General features: G+C 45.4%; 1 protein-coding gene across 7 annotated transcripts in view; it reads right to left on the minus strand.

Annotated features, from left to right (window-relative positions):
• Positions 1-14,734, minus strand: part of LOC106609299 (filamin-C-like) — an 86,627-nt gene that overhangs the window by 21,277 nt on the left and 50,616 nt on the right. For 4 of the 7 annotated variants that reach the window (XM_014207959.2, XM_014207963.2, XM_014207958.2 and 1 more), the window contains exons 5-21: positions 13,832-13,950; positions 13,606-13,683; positions 13,318-13,480; positions 12,827-13,027; positions 12,241-12,363; positions 10,397-10,534; positions 10,065-10,191; positions 9,522-9,658; positions 8,582-8,775; positions 8,152-8,409; positions 7,533-7,656; positions 7,165-7,325; positions 6,975-7,065; positions 6,577-6,746; positions 5,083-5,200; positions 4,257-4,519; positions 2,039-2,636 (exon numbers count right to left, since the gene is read on the minus strand). In XM_014207959.2, the coding sequence (XP_014063434.2) occupies positions 2,039-2,636; positions 4,257-4,519; positions 5,083-5,200; positions 6,577-6,746; positions 6,975-7,065; positions 7,165-7,325; positions 7,533-7,656; positions 8,152-8,409; positions 8,582-8,775; positions 9,522-9,658; positions 10,065-10,191; positions 10,397-10,534; positions 12,241-12,363; positions 12,827-13,027; positions 13,318-13,480; positions 13,606-13,683; positions 13,832-13,950 (3,063 nt within the window). The remainder of the gene's footprint in view (positions 1-2,038; positions 2,637-4,256; positions 4,520-5,082; positions 5,201-6,576; positions 6,747-6,974; positions 7,066-7,164; positions 7,326-7,532; positions 7,657-8,151; positions 8,410-8,581; positions 8,776-9,521; positions 9,659-10,064; positions 10,192-10,396; positions 10,535-12,240; positions 12,364-12,826; positions 13,028-13,317; positions 13,481-13,605; positions 13,684-13,831; positions 13,951-14,734) is intronic. The other 3 variants (XM_014207962.2, XM_014207961.2, XM_014207960.2) reach the window with 1 other exon arrangement.

The following is a 14,734-nucleotide window of genomic DNA, read 5'->3' on the forward strand; positions in this document are numbered from 1 at the left end:
TACTGTATGTCGTCATCAAATCAATGTGCAGAAATAACAAATGTGCAGTCAAAATTGGAAATAAACAGACATTTATTTTCCCAAGGACTCAGAGTGAGACAGGGGAACAACCGGAGCTGAAGTCTATTTAATATATACATTACTGAATAGGCAAAAACACTAGAACAATAAACAGCCCCAGGTCTCACTCAGAAATAAAATACCTCCTGTATGCAGATGACATGGTGCTGCTGTCTCCCCACAAAAGAAGGGTTACAGCAGCAACTAGATCATCTGCAACAGTTATGTCAGACCTGGGCCCTGACAGTCAATCTTAAAAAGACAAACATGTTATACGTTCCAGAAAAGATCCAGATGTCAGGGAAACCGATATCCATTTTTACTGGGCTCCACTGATGTAGAACACAAACACCTACACATCATCTGGGACCAGAAATCTGCTCCACAGGAAACTTCAACCTGGCTGTGAATGAACTTAAAGACAAAGCAAGGTGGGCTTTCTATGCAGTTCAAATATCTCTCAAATTAGACATACCAATTAGGATCTGGCTCAAAATATTCAAATCAACAATAGAACCAATTGCACTATACGGCAGCGAAGTGTGGGGTCCGCTTATAAAACAAGAATTTGACAAATGGGACAAACACCAAATTGAAACACTTCATGAGGAATTCTCTAAGAGCATCCTAAAAGTACAGAGAAAAATTCTAAACAATGCATGCAGAGCAGAATTAGGCCAATTCCCTCTTCTGATTAATATCCAAAAAAAGAGCCACCAAATTGTATAATAATTTCAAAACAAGTGACCCCCACTCCTACCATTACAAAGCCCTCAACTGCCAAGAGGTGACCATAGAGAAGAGACCCCTCAGCCAGGTGGTCCTGAGGCTCAATTCACTAACCCAAACCAACCCAAGAAATCCTCAGGACAGCACTCAGGAAATCTGGCCCAACCAAATTATCACAAAGGAAAAATAAAACTATATCACCTATTGGAAAACCCCCACAAATAACAAAGTAAACTTCAGTGCTAGTTAGTTGCTAAACAGATTTCTATATATTTTATACCTAAAGGGGTCATAAAATTCAAAATAATTAGCTAAATCATCCATGATATATGACCATCGTAAAACAATTCCATATGTCAGCTTAGAACCCGCCCCCCAACGGCTTAGACTCTTAAGAATTCATTACAAACAGGCTAGTATATTGCTGTCCTTGACCATCGTCGCTATATGTTTACTTTGACAATGTAAGTGTTTACTTTTCCATGTCAATAAAGTATACTGAATTTAATTGAGAGAGAGAGAGAGAGAGAGAGAGAGAGAGAGAGAGAGAGAGAGAGAGAGAGAGAGAGAGAGTAAGCACTGGACAAGCAAGGGGAGTGATAAAGGCAGGAAAGACTGCTTTTGTGCTTTGAAGCACAATGGAATGCAATGACAGAGGGATAGAGAAGAGATGGAAGTCTCTTGGCCAGAGCTCTTGGTTAATTTTGCTTTACTGTGACATTCACCCTGTGTTTGATGTAATGGCTGGCCTGAACTCAGTCAAGAGTTAGACTTGCAGTCTATTCTCTATATAGAGCACTTCTTTTGCACCATATAGGGAACAGGGTGCCATTTTTGGATACAGCCAGAGTCTTTTGAACAGCAGGGATGTGGTAGCCTCTGATTTAAGCTACAACCTTTATGTGACAGTCACTTATACTGTATTTGGCACCGCAAGAATGAACCTCTTCATTTATATTACTCCTTTTCTCTCTGAAAATATCTCTTCTATGTACTGTTAAGGAAGTAGGCTACAGACTGCGTCTTTTATGAACTATAGACTGTCTTTTTAAGTCCTAAACCTTGTTTGAATCACACAGAAGCTTTTCAGTGGAAATCCTGTTTGAATTCTGTATCAAATAAGTGCAATGAAGCCTAAATTCTGATTCAGTGAAAAACAATCAAAGTGAAAAGCCTATTGTCCGTCATCGTCATGATGATGATGATGATGATGATGATGACAATTATCTACATTTGTAAATGTTCTTACCTCTGGGTTCCACTCCTGGTCCGTACACCTTCACCCCGCTGGTATCCACGGCTGGGTCCACTTGCACACGGGCGGGGAACTTGGGCACGGCGTGCCCCCCATATTTAATGGTGATAGTATACATGCCATGGAACTGTGGGATGTAGGTAATAGAATAGGTCCCATCACTGTTGTTCTGAACATGCACCTCCACCTTCGACCCCGAATCAGAAATAATCTCAATGGTCAGCTCGGCGTCCCCAGCCTTGGAGCAGTCCACTACGAACGACCCTGCCTCGTTGACCTTCCCTCTCTCCAGGCCTGGCCCACTGGCCGTGACCTTACTGGGGTCAAACACAGACTGTACCATGGCCTTGAAGGGGGAGCCGGGGATGTGCTGCTCGGCAAACAGGATGTTGATGGCGTATTCGCCGGGCTCTGTGGGCAGGTAGGAGACAGAGCAGGACCCGTCGCCGTTGTCCTGGCACTCGATCTTGGCCTCGCATGGCCCCTCCACGGTCAGGCCCAGCCCGCCGGTGCCCGCACCCTTGGTGTCAATGGCGAAGGGGGCCGGCTTGCCCACCATGCCCCCCTGGAGGCCTGGGCCATAGGCACGCACCTGAGAGACAGCAGGGGGGAGAAACCATTAGACTAACAGCTCAGAGGGGGTGATTAGATCGAAATGGGTGCTCTATGTTACAAATAAAATGAAGCATGCAATATTAACGCTTTTGGAATTTCAGTAATAGAGCCATCAAAAGTGAAGAAGTTACAGGAGTCTCATCTGACAAATGGTTGAAAGATGACTGCATCTGACCGACATTAAAAATGCATATGTCTATGACCACAATAAGTATTTCAGTTCATTCTCTGCATGACCGGCGTATTCTAAACCCTCTCAGTAATGCTTTCCGAGAGTGATGGTGCAGTCCAGTGACTGACATATAGCTCATCCTGATTGGCGGTGGGGAGGGGGAGGGGGGTGACGTATTGGGGAACATCTGGTGAAGGGGGTCAGGTGTGTTATGGTCCAACGCCTCAGTCCCACATGGGACAGTAGTGACCTCACCGTCTGACTCATCTAACTGCGACTAAAGGTAAACACTCACTCACACACATACTATCCCTCACTGTCTCTTTCTCACACACACACACGCACACACACACACACACACACACACACACACACGCACACGCACACGCACATGCATGCGCACACACACACGCACGCGCATGCACGCACACACACGCACACACACGCACATACAAACACATACGCACATGCATACACACACATACTGTTCTCTCGCTCTCTCTCTCTCTCTCTCTCTCTCTCTCTCTCTCTCTCTCTCTCTCTCACACACACAAACACACACACACACACACGCACACACACCTCCTGGCGTCGGTTAATGATTGGTACTCTCTGGATGAGTCTTGGACAAAGCAAACAGCCCCCAGGTGATCAGAGTGATGAATATGTTTCATTATCACTGTATTACACTTCTACTGCTCCTGGACTTGTCTGTCTGACTCTGGGGGACCAGGGGAGAGTCAGGGGGAAATAGTACAGAATGGAGAAACTGTGCCAAGGGAAGACGTTACTATACTAAAGACTAACTGGGAAAGAGGATGTATGGGACAAGAACAGAGGGATAGAGAGGGAAATGGGGAGTTGGGCAAAGAGAGAGAACGGGAGATGAAAAAAGGAACAGAGAGAGGGGGGAGGAGATACTCACTACTAAGATGGGACACACTGGGTTTTGAGTTAGACCCTCACAGACAGTTGTTAAATGGAAACGGAATGCAATGATGTGCGTCATCAGACAGGAAGCCTCCTTAAGTCATGTACTAATGGAAGTTCCTCCCTATAGCTCTCCACGGGACCACCAGGACAGCGATCCTACAGGCCCTAAAGAGACTGATACAGTACATGCAGATTGGACCAAGGCCAGGTCTTCCTTACCGTCTAACCCCATGCAGACCGGACCCATCGCTCTATAGAGCAGCATACAGAGTTGTGAAATGTCTGAACATTCCTTCCAGCATAGCTCAAAGTGTAAAACACACTAGCATTATCCACTCAATCTTTTGGTGATGTAATCTCAGCTGCACTATGTATTCTACAGTGCTTACTGTACAGTACACAGGTTGTGTGTGTGTGTGTGTGTGTGTGTGTGTGTGTGTGTGTGTGTGTGTGTGTGTGTGTGTGTGTGTGTTCGTCTCAGGTGCATCCTACCTTTGAGGGGTCAGGGGGCATCACCCCCTCCACAGTGAAGGGGCTCCCAGGCACAGGGTTCCCATCATAGCTGATATCCACTTTGTAGGGTCCCTCCTCAAGGGGAATGTACTTCACAGTGTGCACTTCGTTGGCCGTGTCAGACTCCAGCTTGCAGGGGATTGGCCGACGAGAGGGCGAGGTGATCTTCACATCCAACTTGCCCTGGCCACCGGCGCCGTGCGTGTTCACTGTGAACTCCTGATCCTTCCCAACGTCGACCTCTGTAGGTCACACACACACACACACACACACACACACACACACACACACACACACACACACACACACACACACACACACACACACACACACACACACACACACACACACACACACACACACACACACACACACACACACACACACACAGGGTATCAGGCCGGGCTATAGCATACATTCCTGTTTGGCACCAAAGTGAAAACAATAGATTTTAGTTAACAGACTGAAATGATTAGATACCTAGGGGATCATCATTATTTTCTATATGACTATGGAGCCAAGCCATCATACAAAACAAATACTAGACTGTCCTTGGTGCATCGGCCAAATAATTCCTTGGCAGTATGGAATATCACGAGGGAGGGCCAGTTGATTTTATATAACCTCTTAAAGGAAGTAACTGTTAGAAGAAGGCCAATGTGTTATGTGTGGCTGTGTGTTCTGGGGAAGACAAATGTGTTGGAGGACATGAGGTCAAACTCTTCCAGGTGATGAACAGTAGTTTATTTCCTGGTCAGTTTCTTAGTAAAATGAGAGTACGTGTGTGGGGGGGGGGGCTACTCACTGTTGTTCAACCCCTGAACTTTGACCTTGTTGAGGTCAAGGGGCGGCGCCACAGTGATGTTGAAGGGGCTCTTGGGAATGGGGTCACCGCCGTGGCAGATTGAGATAGACATGTTACCCTGAGAGATGGAGAAAGGGGGGGGGGGACAGAGAGGTGGAGAGAGGGAGAAAGGGGGAAAAGAGAGAGCGAGAGAGATATGAGAGCGGGAGAGAGAGAAGGAGATATGGTGGGGAAAGAGGGAAGGAGAGAGAGAGAGAGGATATGGAAGATGGACAGACAGAAAAAGATGAATGTGGTTGTTATATTATGACATATAGACATAATGAACACACACTACCGTTCAAAAGTTTGGGGTCACTTAGAAATGTTCTTGTTTTTGAAAGAAAAGCCACATTTTTGGTCCATTAAAATAACATAAAATTGATCAGAAATACAGTGTATAGATTGTTAATATTGTAAATGTACTATTGTAGCTGGAAACGGCTGATTTTTTATTGAATATCTACATAGGCGTACAGAGGCCCATTATCAGCAACCATCACTCCTGTGTTCCAATGGCACATTGTGTTAGCTAATCCAAGTATATAATTTTAAAGGCTAATAAATCATTAGAAAACCCTTTTGCAATTATGTTAGCACAGCTGAAAACTGCTGTGCTGATTAAAGAAGCAATAAAACTGGCCTTCTTTAGACCAGCTGAGTATCTAGAGCATCAGCATTTGTGGGTTTGATTACAGGCTCCAATGGTCAGAATCAAAGACCTTTCTTCTGAAACTCATCAGTCTATTCTTGTTCTGAGAAATGAAGGCTAACAGAGGCCCATTATCAGCAACCATGACACCTGTGTTCCAATGGCACGTTGTGTTAGCTAATCCAAGTTTATCATTTTAAAAGGCTAATTGATCATTAGAAAACCTTTTCTTTCAAAAACAAGCACATTTCTAAGTGACCCCAAAATCTTGAACGATAGTATATGTATACAGACTTCTGCAGCCTAAACATTTCAATCACCCTCTTACCAAGGCCTTCCTCCCCATTTTAACCCAAAAACACACCATCCAAAAAGAGGAGCCAGGAAATAACTCATACTTCAAACAATACAGATTTTAACGAGATTGTGAGGAATCTTGGCCTTATGTGATCTCATACCTGTTGCACTGCAGTGTAGCGCATGGTGTAGGAGTAGTCATGGTTACATACCTGTTGCACTGCAATGTAGCGCACGGTGTAGGAGTAGTCATGGTTACATACCTGTTGCCCTGCAGTGTAGTGTACGGTGTAGGAGTAGTCATGGTTACATACCCGTTGCACTGCAGTGTAGCGCACGGTGTAAGAGTAGTCATGGTTACATACCTGTTGCACTGCAGTGTAGCGCACAGTGTAGAAGTAGTCATGGTTACATACCTGTTGCACTGCAGTGTAGAAGTAGTCATGGTTACATACTTGGTGCACTGCAGTGTAGCGCACGGTGTAGGAGTAGTCATGGTTACATACCTGTTGCACTGCAGTGTAGCGCACGGTGTAGGAGTAGTCATGGTTGTCAATGATCTCAAAGTCTCGGACAGCGTCCCCTTTGGCTGCTCCGGTGAAGTGCACTTCAGGCTTGGCCTTGCCCGCTCCCTTGGTGTAGATGGTGAAGTGGGTGGGCTTACCTACCTCCACACCTAGACGTTGTCACACAGAGGGACATTCATGATCAATACAACTGATCTAGTAATCAGTTGCATTATCAGTCATTAGCATAGAATCAAATAAAACACCAGAATTGGACATTGATGTCCATTGTTTTGTGACTCTATAGTCATTATAGCATCATAGTTTACATTATTGTATATGATTTTGATCTATTTGTCATGTCTGCGGCTTGTTGTCATGGTTACTAGAAGTCTCACCTGTCTTGTTGAGTCCGGGTCCCTCCGCCCTCACCTTGTTAGCGTCATGAGAGGGGTCCACCTTGATCCTGAAAGGGCTGATGGGTATTTCCTGTGGCAGGGGTCAAAGTGGGAAGGTCGTTGTTATTGTTTGGTTGCATAATAATGATCTAAAAATTCAAAATGGCAGTGTAGTTTCTCTTTCTCTCACGTGGTCAGCGAACAGCACCATGATGGTGTAGCGTCCGGGGCCGGGGGGCATGTACTTCACTGTGAACGTGTCGTTGTCGTTCTTGATGATGTCAAAGTCGATGTCGGCCTCTGCCGGACCGACCACGCCGGGAGCACACTTGATGCCGATACTGACATCCCCTGAGGAATGGGAATGGGAGTGAAGGGGTCCAGGATTTGGAAGGGGGTAAAAATTGGAGTGGAAAAACAAGTAAGATTGTTTAACATTAAGAAGGCAGATGGCAAGAAAATACTCATCGGTGCTAGAACTCACTCAACAACACTGTCGGCTACAACGTTGAATAGTGAAGACCCTTCTATGTGTTGTATTTCTCTGTTGCATCTCACCTTGTCCTGCCTCGCTGCAGTCCACAGTGAAGTAGGTGGGCTCGTTGGCCTTCAGACCTGACTTCTCCACACCTGGACCATACACCTTCACATTCTCTGGGTGGCTGCCCTCTCCGATGGTCACCTGACACACACACACACACACACACACACACACACACACACACACACACACACACACACACACACACATACACATACACACACACACACACACACACACACACACACACACACACACACACACACACACAGCAATGAACATACATTACTAGTACCAGAACATTGTACAAAGCTGTATACTATCTTTGCAAATGCACTCTAGAGTCTGAATATGCTATAGAATGCTGTAAGTGATGTATGTATGTACTGTATGTGTATCAACCACAGGGCTCTTCAACCCTGTTCCTGGAGAGCTACCGTCCTGTAGGATTTCATTCCAACCCTAATCTAGCGCACCTGCTTATAATAATTAGCTGGTTGATAAGCTAAATCAGGATATTTACAACTGGGGTTGGAATGAAAACCTACAGGAGGGTAGCTCTCCAGGAACAGGGTTGGAACGCTCTGATCTAACAGGTATTTGTCTACAGTCTGTTAGATGGGTGGTCAGTCTTACCCTGAAGGGACTGTTGGGGACGTTGACCTCTCCCCAGGTGATAATGATGGTGTGTTTGATGGGCTTGGTGGGAATGTAGACACAGAGGAAGGTGCTGTCTCCGTTCTCTGTGATCTGGATGTCGATGGGGAAGCCCTCTGCATCCTGGGCGTATATCTTCAGCTGGCCCCTTCCGGCTCTACTTGTATCAATGGTGAACTCTGCTGGTTTGTTGACAATGCAGCCAATCGGTTCCAGACCTGGGCCATAGCTCTTCACCTGCAAGGAGAGGGTATTCCTAATGCTGTTATGTCATCCTTATGTAGCCTTTATGTCATTATTACGTTACTATGACAGTATGTTACCATTCTCTTACTGTTACGTCACTTTATTATTCTGGTTCTACAGGCTGGCAAGCTGGTGGGGTAAATATCAAGGGGTGGGGTCTAACCTTTGCAGGGAACACGTCATTGGCTGTGAGGAGGATGTGGGCCATAAAGGGGCTGTCCTTGATGTCCTCGTCGTCACAGATGACGTGAACAGCGTAGTCGCCAGGCTCCGTGGGCCAGTAACGTACATCACATGACCCGTCGCCCTTATCATCACACTCTATCTTAGCCTGCGACGGGCCCTCGATGGAGAAACCTGGGGATGATCAGAGACAGGGAGAAAGATATAGGTAGACATTATATAGAGGTGGGTAGAGATATAAGCTCACACACACACAGAAAACGCACATAGACACAGATACACTGGCAGCAAAGAGACAAACAGGCATAGATGGCAACAGACTAAGAAATATTGGCAGGTTGGTTTTGTTGTCGCTTCTGATGGAGGTAGAAGATAGAGAAATAAGACTAAGTTCATCCTAATTCATATAATAACTGTGACGAGGTGAATCATCAGGGGTCATGACCTTTTCCCTCAGCTGGCAGGTCAGACTGATCATGTGACAGGAACAGGAAGCCCTCAGGCCTTGCGCTGGTTTCTGAGACAAGTGACCCCCAAAATGTGGGCTTTAATCTCACCAACTGCTAACAATTACAGACAGCCTTGTGTGTGTGTGTGTGTGTGTGTGTGTGTGTGTGTGTGTGTGTGTGTGTGTGTGTGTGTGTGTGTGTGTGTGTGTGTGTGTGTGTGTGTGTGTGTGTGTGTGTGTGTGTGTGTGTGTGTGTGTGTGTGTGTGTGTGTATCTGTTTGTGTCTGTGTATCTGTGTGTGTCTGTGTGTGTGTCTGTCTGCCTGGAAATGGAATCTGTGTAAGTTGCCTGACAGTCATGTCAGAAGTTCAGTGGAAAACAGTCCATCCCCTCTGGCCAATATAATAATGAGACAGCATTCTGCAGCGTTATCCTGGGTCTTTCTCTTCTAACAGCCATCTGTCAGACTTACCCAGAGTTCCCACCTCTGTGCCGATGGCCTCCACCACAAAGTCAGCTGACTTCCCCACCATGCCTGTCTCCAGGCCCGGCCCCCACGCCCTCACCTTCTGGGGCCCCACGTCCTCACTCACCACCACCTCGAACGGGCTGCAGGAAATACACACACACATGTTAATGCAGACACATACATACATGGACACACATACTGTACAGTCAGGGGTGGTCTAGTCAAACACAAATCCTCTATAGCCCCATTGACTGTAATGTCAGTAAAATGAAAGTTATTGATGTTGGACAGCAGTGATATTTCCAGTTCCACCCCTCCCCCCAGCCATTAACCTCCAAGGAATGCAGGAATGGTAAGCTTCATAACATGACTCATTACAGGTCATTTCATCTCCTTTAAGTTATTTCAACATCTGTCTTTCCAGGACACAACTGGAAATCCCTTAACTGCCTTTATAGCTTTCATGTGCCTTTATAGCCTTTATAGCCTTTATAGCTTTCATGTGGTTGTGCCCAGAACAGAATAGGGGGGAGGATAGGGTTTCACCTGCGTGGGATGGTCTGTCCGCCCCAGGTGATGGTGATGGTGTATTTGCCAGTCCTGATGGGGTAGTAGTCACACTCATACACCCCGTCTCCCGCATCACGCACCTTCACAGGCTCCTCTAGTCCCTCTGAGGGGGTCACAAACAGGTCACACACACAGCAGCTCAGAGGTCAACGGCTAGCCACAACATACAGTAGTCTTCCTATCACAACTAGACCATTAAAAACCATTACATTTCATGAAGAGTATTTATGCCCCTATGAAACCAATAAATGAATGTGGTGGCAAGTCATAAACAACATGAAAGATTACACTCATATCCACACACTCACTTGGCCCCTTAACGGTGACCTTGAGCTCTCCGCTGCCGGCTCCCTTGGTGTAGACCTTGAAGTCAGCCACCTCTTTCACCCTCACCCCCTTAGGCTGGAGACCTCTCCCTGAGGCCCGGCACACGTTGGGGTTGCTGGCTGTGGGACCACCGAGGAGTAACGCGGTTAGACAAGAAGATAACAAGATACACACTCATTCACACACAGGCTGCGGCAGAGGTTGGCTGTTAGTTAAGTCGGTTGAATAGTGGTGCATGAAGCACAGTCTGCATGGGCTGCCAGGGAAGAAGCAACAGGAGAGATGGACATTGAACAGGAGTTATATACCTGCAGAACAGCTAGACAGAGAGCAAAGATGGGTTACTGTAAAACACTGGGCTTGAATAGATACGATTGGCAGAATGAAAACAAAAAGACATGTTGAAAGGTTTCTGGAATAATTTCTATGCGCTTGAATACAATGACGTTACACGGTGAACCTCTAGTTAGATGGCAAAACATTACAAAGAAATATAGCTAGCATAACTATGCTAACATCTTGACTTATGACTCTGCAGGCTTTCAATTAGCTAATTACCAGTGCTGTAATAGGACTGTAAAAATGCCTTGGCCACAGAAAACATTACAGCATTTTTGTCAAATTAGGAAGAAATAACCAGCTAACTCTCCCAATTCATCATCATTTTTGACCGCTTAAGTTTATAAATGACCAAAAGAAAAACAAGGAAAATAAAATAACTGAATAAAAACTCAAATAGATTTATGGAAAGCCTCTTTATAGAGAAGCTGTTATTAAAATGGGTTATGAAGACAAACAATGTTATTGTTCTGTTATATTATGAAAAAGCTAAAAATGGAGGAGCATTTGAATGTTCAGTGTTAGTCAGAAAAGATGAAATTGTAAATGGCTGACTGAACACAGAGCAATTGCTTTGGTCTGGGGGGGATGAAGAGGAGGATGATGAGCAGACAGTGTAATGTGGTATGTAAGACTCACACACGTCTGGACGGTCACGCTGACTTTCGCTCTCGTCAAATGAAACAAAGGTCAAAGGTTAAGACAATCTTGACTTGAACAAGATTGTTTGTTTCTGGGTTAATTGGGAATCTATCATAAAAAAAACGTTGTTATGGTACACTAGGGTGCTGTTGTTTTGTTAAAATCTATTTTTGTTAATTCGTGGGTGTTGTTACTCATTAGTTCTGTTCTAAATCGTCAAGTCAATTTAATGTCACACATGAAAGAAATCAAATCACATGTGTTACAGGATATTAAGCCAAAGTAAGCTACAAACTGGATAAAATGAACGTGTGTGGAATTATTTGATAACCTTTTTGATATGCAGTATTCGAAGATTATTGCAATAAGACAATGTTGGAAGACCAATTGTATTGTACTTCTATTTCTGAAGCAGGTGATGTACTGTAAGTGTGTGACCTCTGGGTGTTGAAGACCTGCCGAGCGTCTGTAAAGGTGACCGTCCAAAACCAGCCAACCACATGGATGGATGATGCTGCTTCTGTTGTTAAAATGAGGAGGAACTGCATTTCTTTCTCCCATTCACTCTCTTCATTTTCTTTCATTCATGCATTCTCTCTCTCTCATCCTTTCATTGCTTCTTTCAGTTACACACTCATTCCCTCTCATTCTCTCTCTTTGGAAGCTGCCTGGGTTGAAGGGGGGGATGAAGCCACAGAGGGCTAAGCGCCAGCACATGCCATCAAGCTGGGGACCCCCTGGTGCGGTGCGTCAAGGGGGTTGGTGGTATAGTATTGAGTTTAGGGGGGACCAGGCTGGCGCAGGCAGGCTCCAGTCTCTCCTCCACGGGTAGGCCTGTACTAACTTGGTCGCCTGGGTTTGGGCGGTGTTGGGGGGGGCACTCTCTTGGCCTTGTCTGTGGGTGGGGTGCGTATGGACTGGGGCACTATCTGCACCGGAGAGCCGGGGGGTAGGGAGCTTGGTGGAGCTGCATGGAGGAACAACAACAACATGACACACACGCAGGAACAGGACAGGATCACTCTGGAGAACCACCAGAATCCACAGCTGAGAACCCTGCCTCCCCAACACTCAGAACCCATCCAGAGTCCTCCCACAAACCAAGAGTTCACCAACCCTAACTTAACAATTTTCAGAAGAACCCGAAAGACTTCAGACCATGCCGGTGGCCTGTCTGTTATAGCAGGATGTCACTGTCTGTTATGGAGATCAAATGTCTAGTAGTGAGGTCAGTCTAGACATTAATACTGAATATTACTCAGATTAGAAAGAGAGGGAGGGAGTCAGATAGTGGATTACTGTAAAAAATCAGTACAATCATCAACAAAAGTGTGTGTGTGTGTGTGTGTGTGTGTGTGTGTGTGTGTGTGTGTGTGTGTGTGTGTGTGTGTGTGTGTGTGTGTGTGTGTGTGTGTGTGTGTGTGTGTTACCCTCTGAGATGTGGACGGTGAAAGGGCTTCTGGGTATCTGCTGCCCAGCAAACGTCACATAGATAACATGAGACCCCTCCAGGATAGGGCAATAGGTGCAACGGAAAATACTGTCCCCCTTGTTTTCCAGAATGATCTCCACAGTGTCTCTTCTGCCCTGGGAGTCCACGATGATTACACCCACGTCTCCAGCACCGGCACCTGAGGACAGAAAGAGATAAACTAACACCTTCTACTGTGTGTTCAGGGGACAGAAATGGGCGTAACACTGGAGGACATTAGAGAGAACAAATACATACATGTACTTTGTCATCATGATTAAAATAATAAATATCAGCTAATATTGCAAAGCTAATGATCTTTCTAAAATATCCTTAGATTTACTTATAACCCTATTGATGAAACTAGGCGATTTCAATAGGAAAGGTAGGTAGATGATCTACTTCCATACCATGAACATGGTCCTCCCCAGATGTGTATGTGTGTGTTACCTGCTGTGTAGATGTCGAAGTAGGTAGGCTTGTTAGCCACGTTGCCTACAGGCTCCAGTCCTGGTCCTCTGGCCTGCACCTTGTTGGGATCTCCCATGGCCTTGGACACACTCACCACGAAGGGACTCCTGTCTATGTCCTGCCCAGCGAACAGCACCTTCACCTGGGGAGAGGAACATGGATAGACCCCTGTTAGACCGCTGGAGGAAATCCTATACTACTGAAGTTTATAAACTGAGATTTCAAATATATTCCAGTATATATATAGAGGTACTGTAAGTGTGTTACCTTGTGAAGGCCCTCCACTTTGGGCAGGTAGATGACAGAGTACGTCCTGTTCTTGTCATTGTTGGGGATCACTCTGGCCTGGAACAGAAAGAGAGGGTCGGAACCGGAGAAAGGGGAGAGATAGAAACTGAATGTGAAGAACTGTGTGGGCAAATGAACAGCAACTTCAGGACGGAGGAGTAAGGGATTGAGGAGTTAAGAGTTTATGTGAGTGAGAGTGCCCCACCTCCTCTGTGTGTCCCTCTGGGTCCTCCACGTAGACCAGCACCTCCCCTAGCCCTGCCTCCACTGTCTCCACGATGAACTCAGCCGGCTTCAGCACCATGTTACCTCTAGGCTCAATACCTGACGGGGAAAAGGATGGAGACTGTAAGCAGGAGTACATAACTAGACGTGAGAGCCCTCACTTATTCTGTTCTGACAGGTGTAAACAGGATGAAACACCTTCCTTTTCAACAATAATTCTTGCACCTAATATACCGAATAAACCAGATGGCCTTTGAGCTATTGAGACTTTAGAAGATGTAGATTGTTAAGGAAGTCCGTTTTTTACTAACATTTTATTTGTTTGTTATTTTTTGTTGGGGCAGTGCATTGTCCATTTCAAATTCTATGTTTATTAAACATATACCTGTAGGCTGCCACTCAAAAGAAGAAAAATACATACAGAGTTTAAGAAAGTAATAATATATTCAGTACAAACAGAATAAGAAAAGAAAAACAAGTGGGCTTCCACTCCCAACCTCCCATCCCATTCCTCCAACCCCACCCAGCCAACATGCCTCCATCCAACCCCGGGTCCTTAGTGTACACGAGAAAGAAGAGCGCTATGTTTTCTGTCAATATACCTGGTAAAATAATGGTTAATTAACAACTGTGGGGGGGGGGGCTATCAAATCTGTGATTTCTCCCCAGATTATGTTTTCTCAGTTTTATTTTTCCTTGTTTTAGATAGTTTTTTCATTCTCAAAATTACAATTGTTCATAGAGAAACAACGAAATTGGATGTTCTGAGTCCATATCTATGTTAAATTACATTAGAAGACCATTTTTTGGATGTCTGTAAGAAAACTAAAAGTGAGTGTAATTCCCCTTTAATTGTGCATCTGGCTCTTTAATTGTGCATTTA

This window comes from Salmo salar, chromosome ssa07 (assembly GCF_905237065.1).
Source record: "Salmo salar chromosome ssa07, Ssal_v3.1, whole genome shotgun sequence".
NCBI classification, from domain to species: Eukaryota; Metazoa; Chordata; class Actinopteri; order Salmoniformes; family Salmonidae; genus Salmo; species Salmo salar.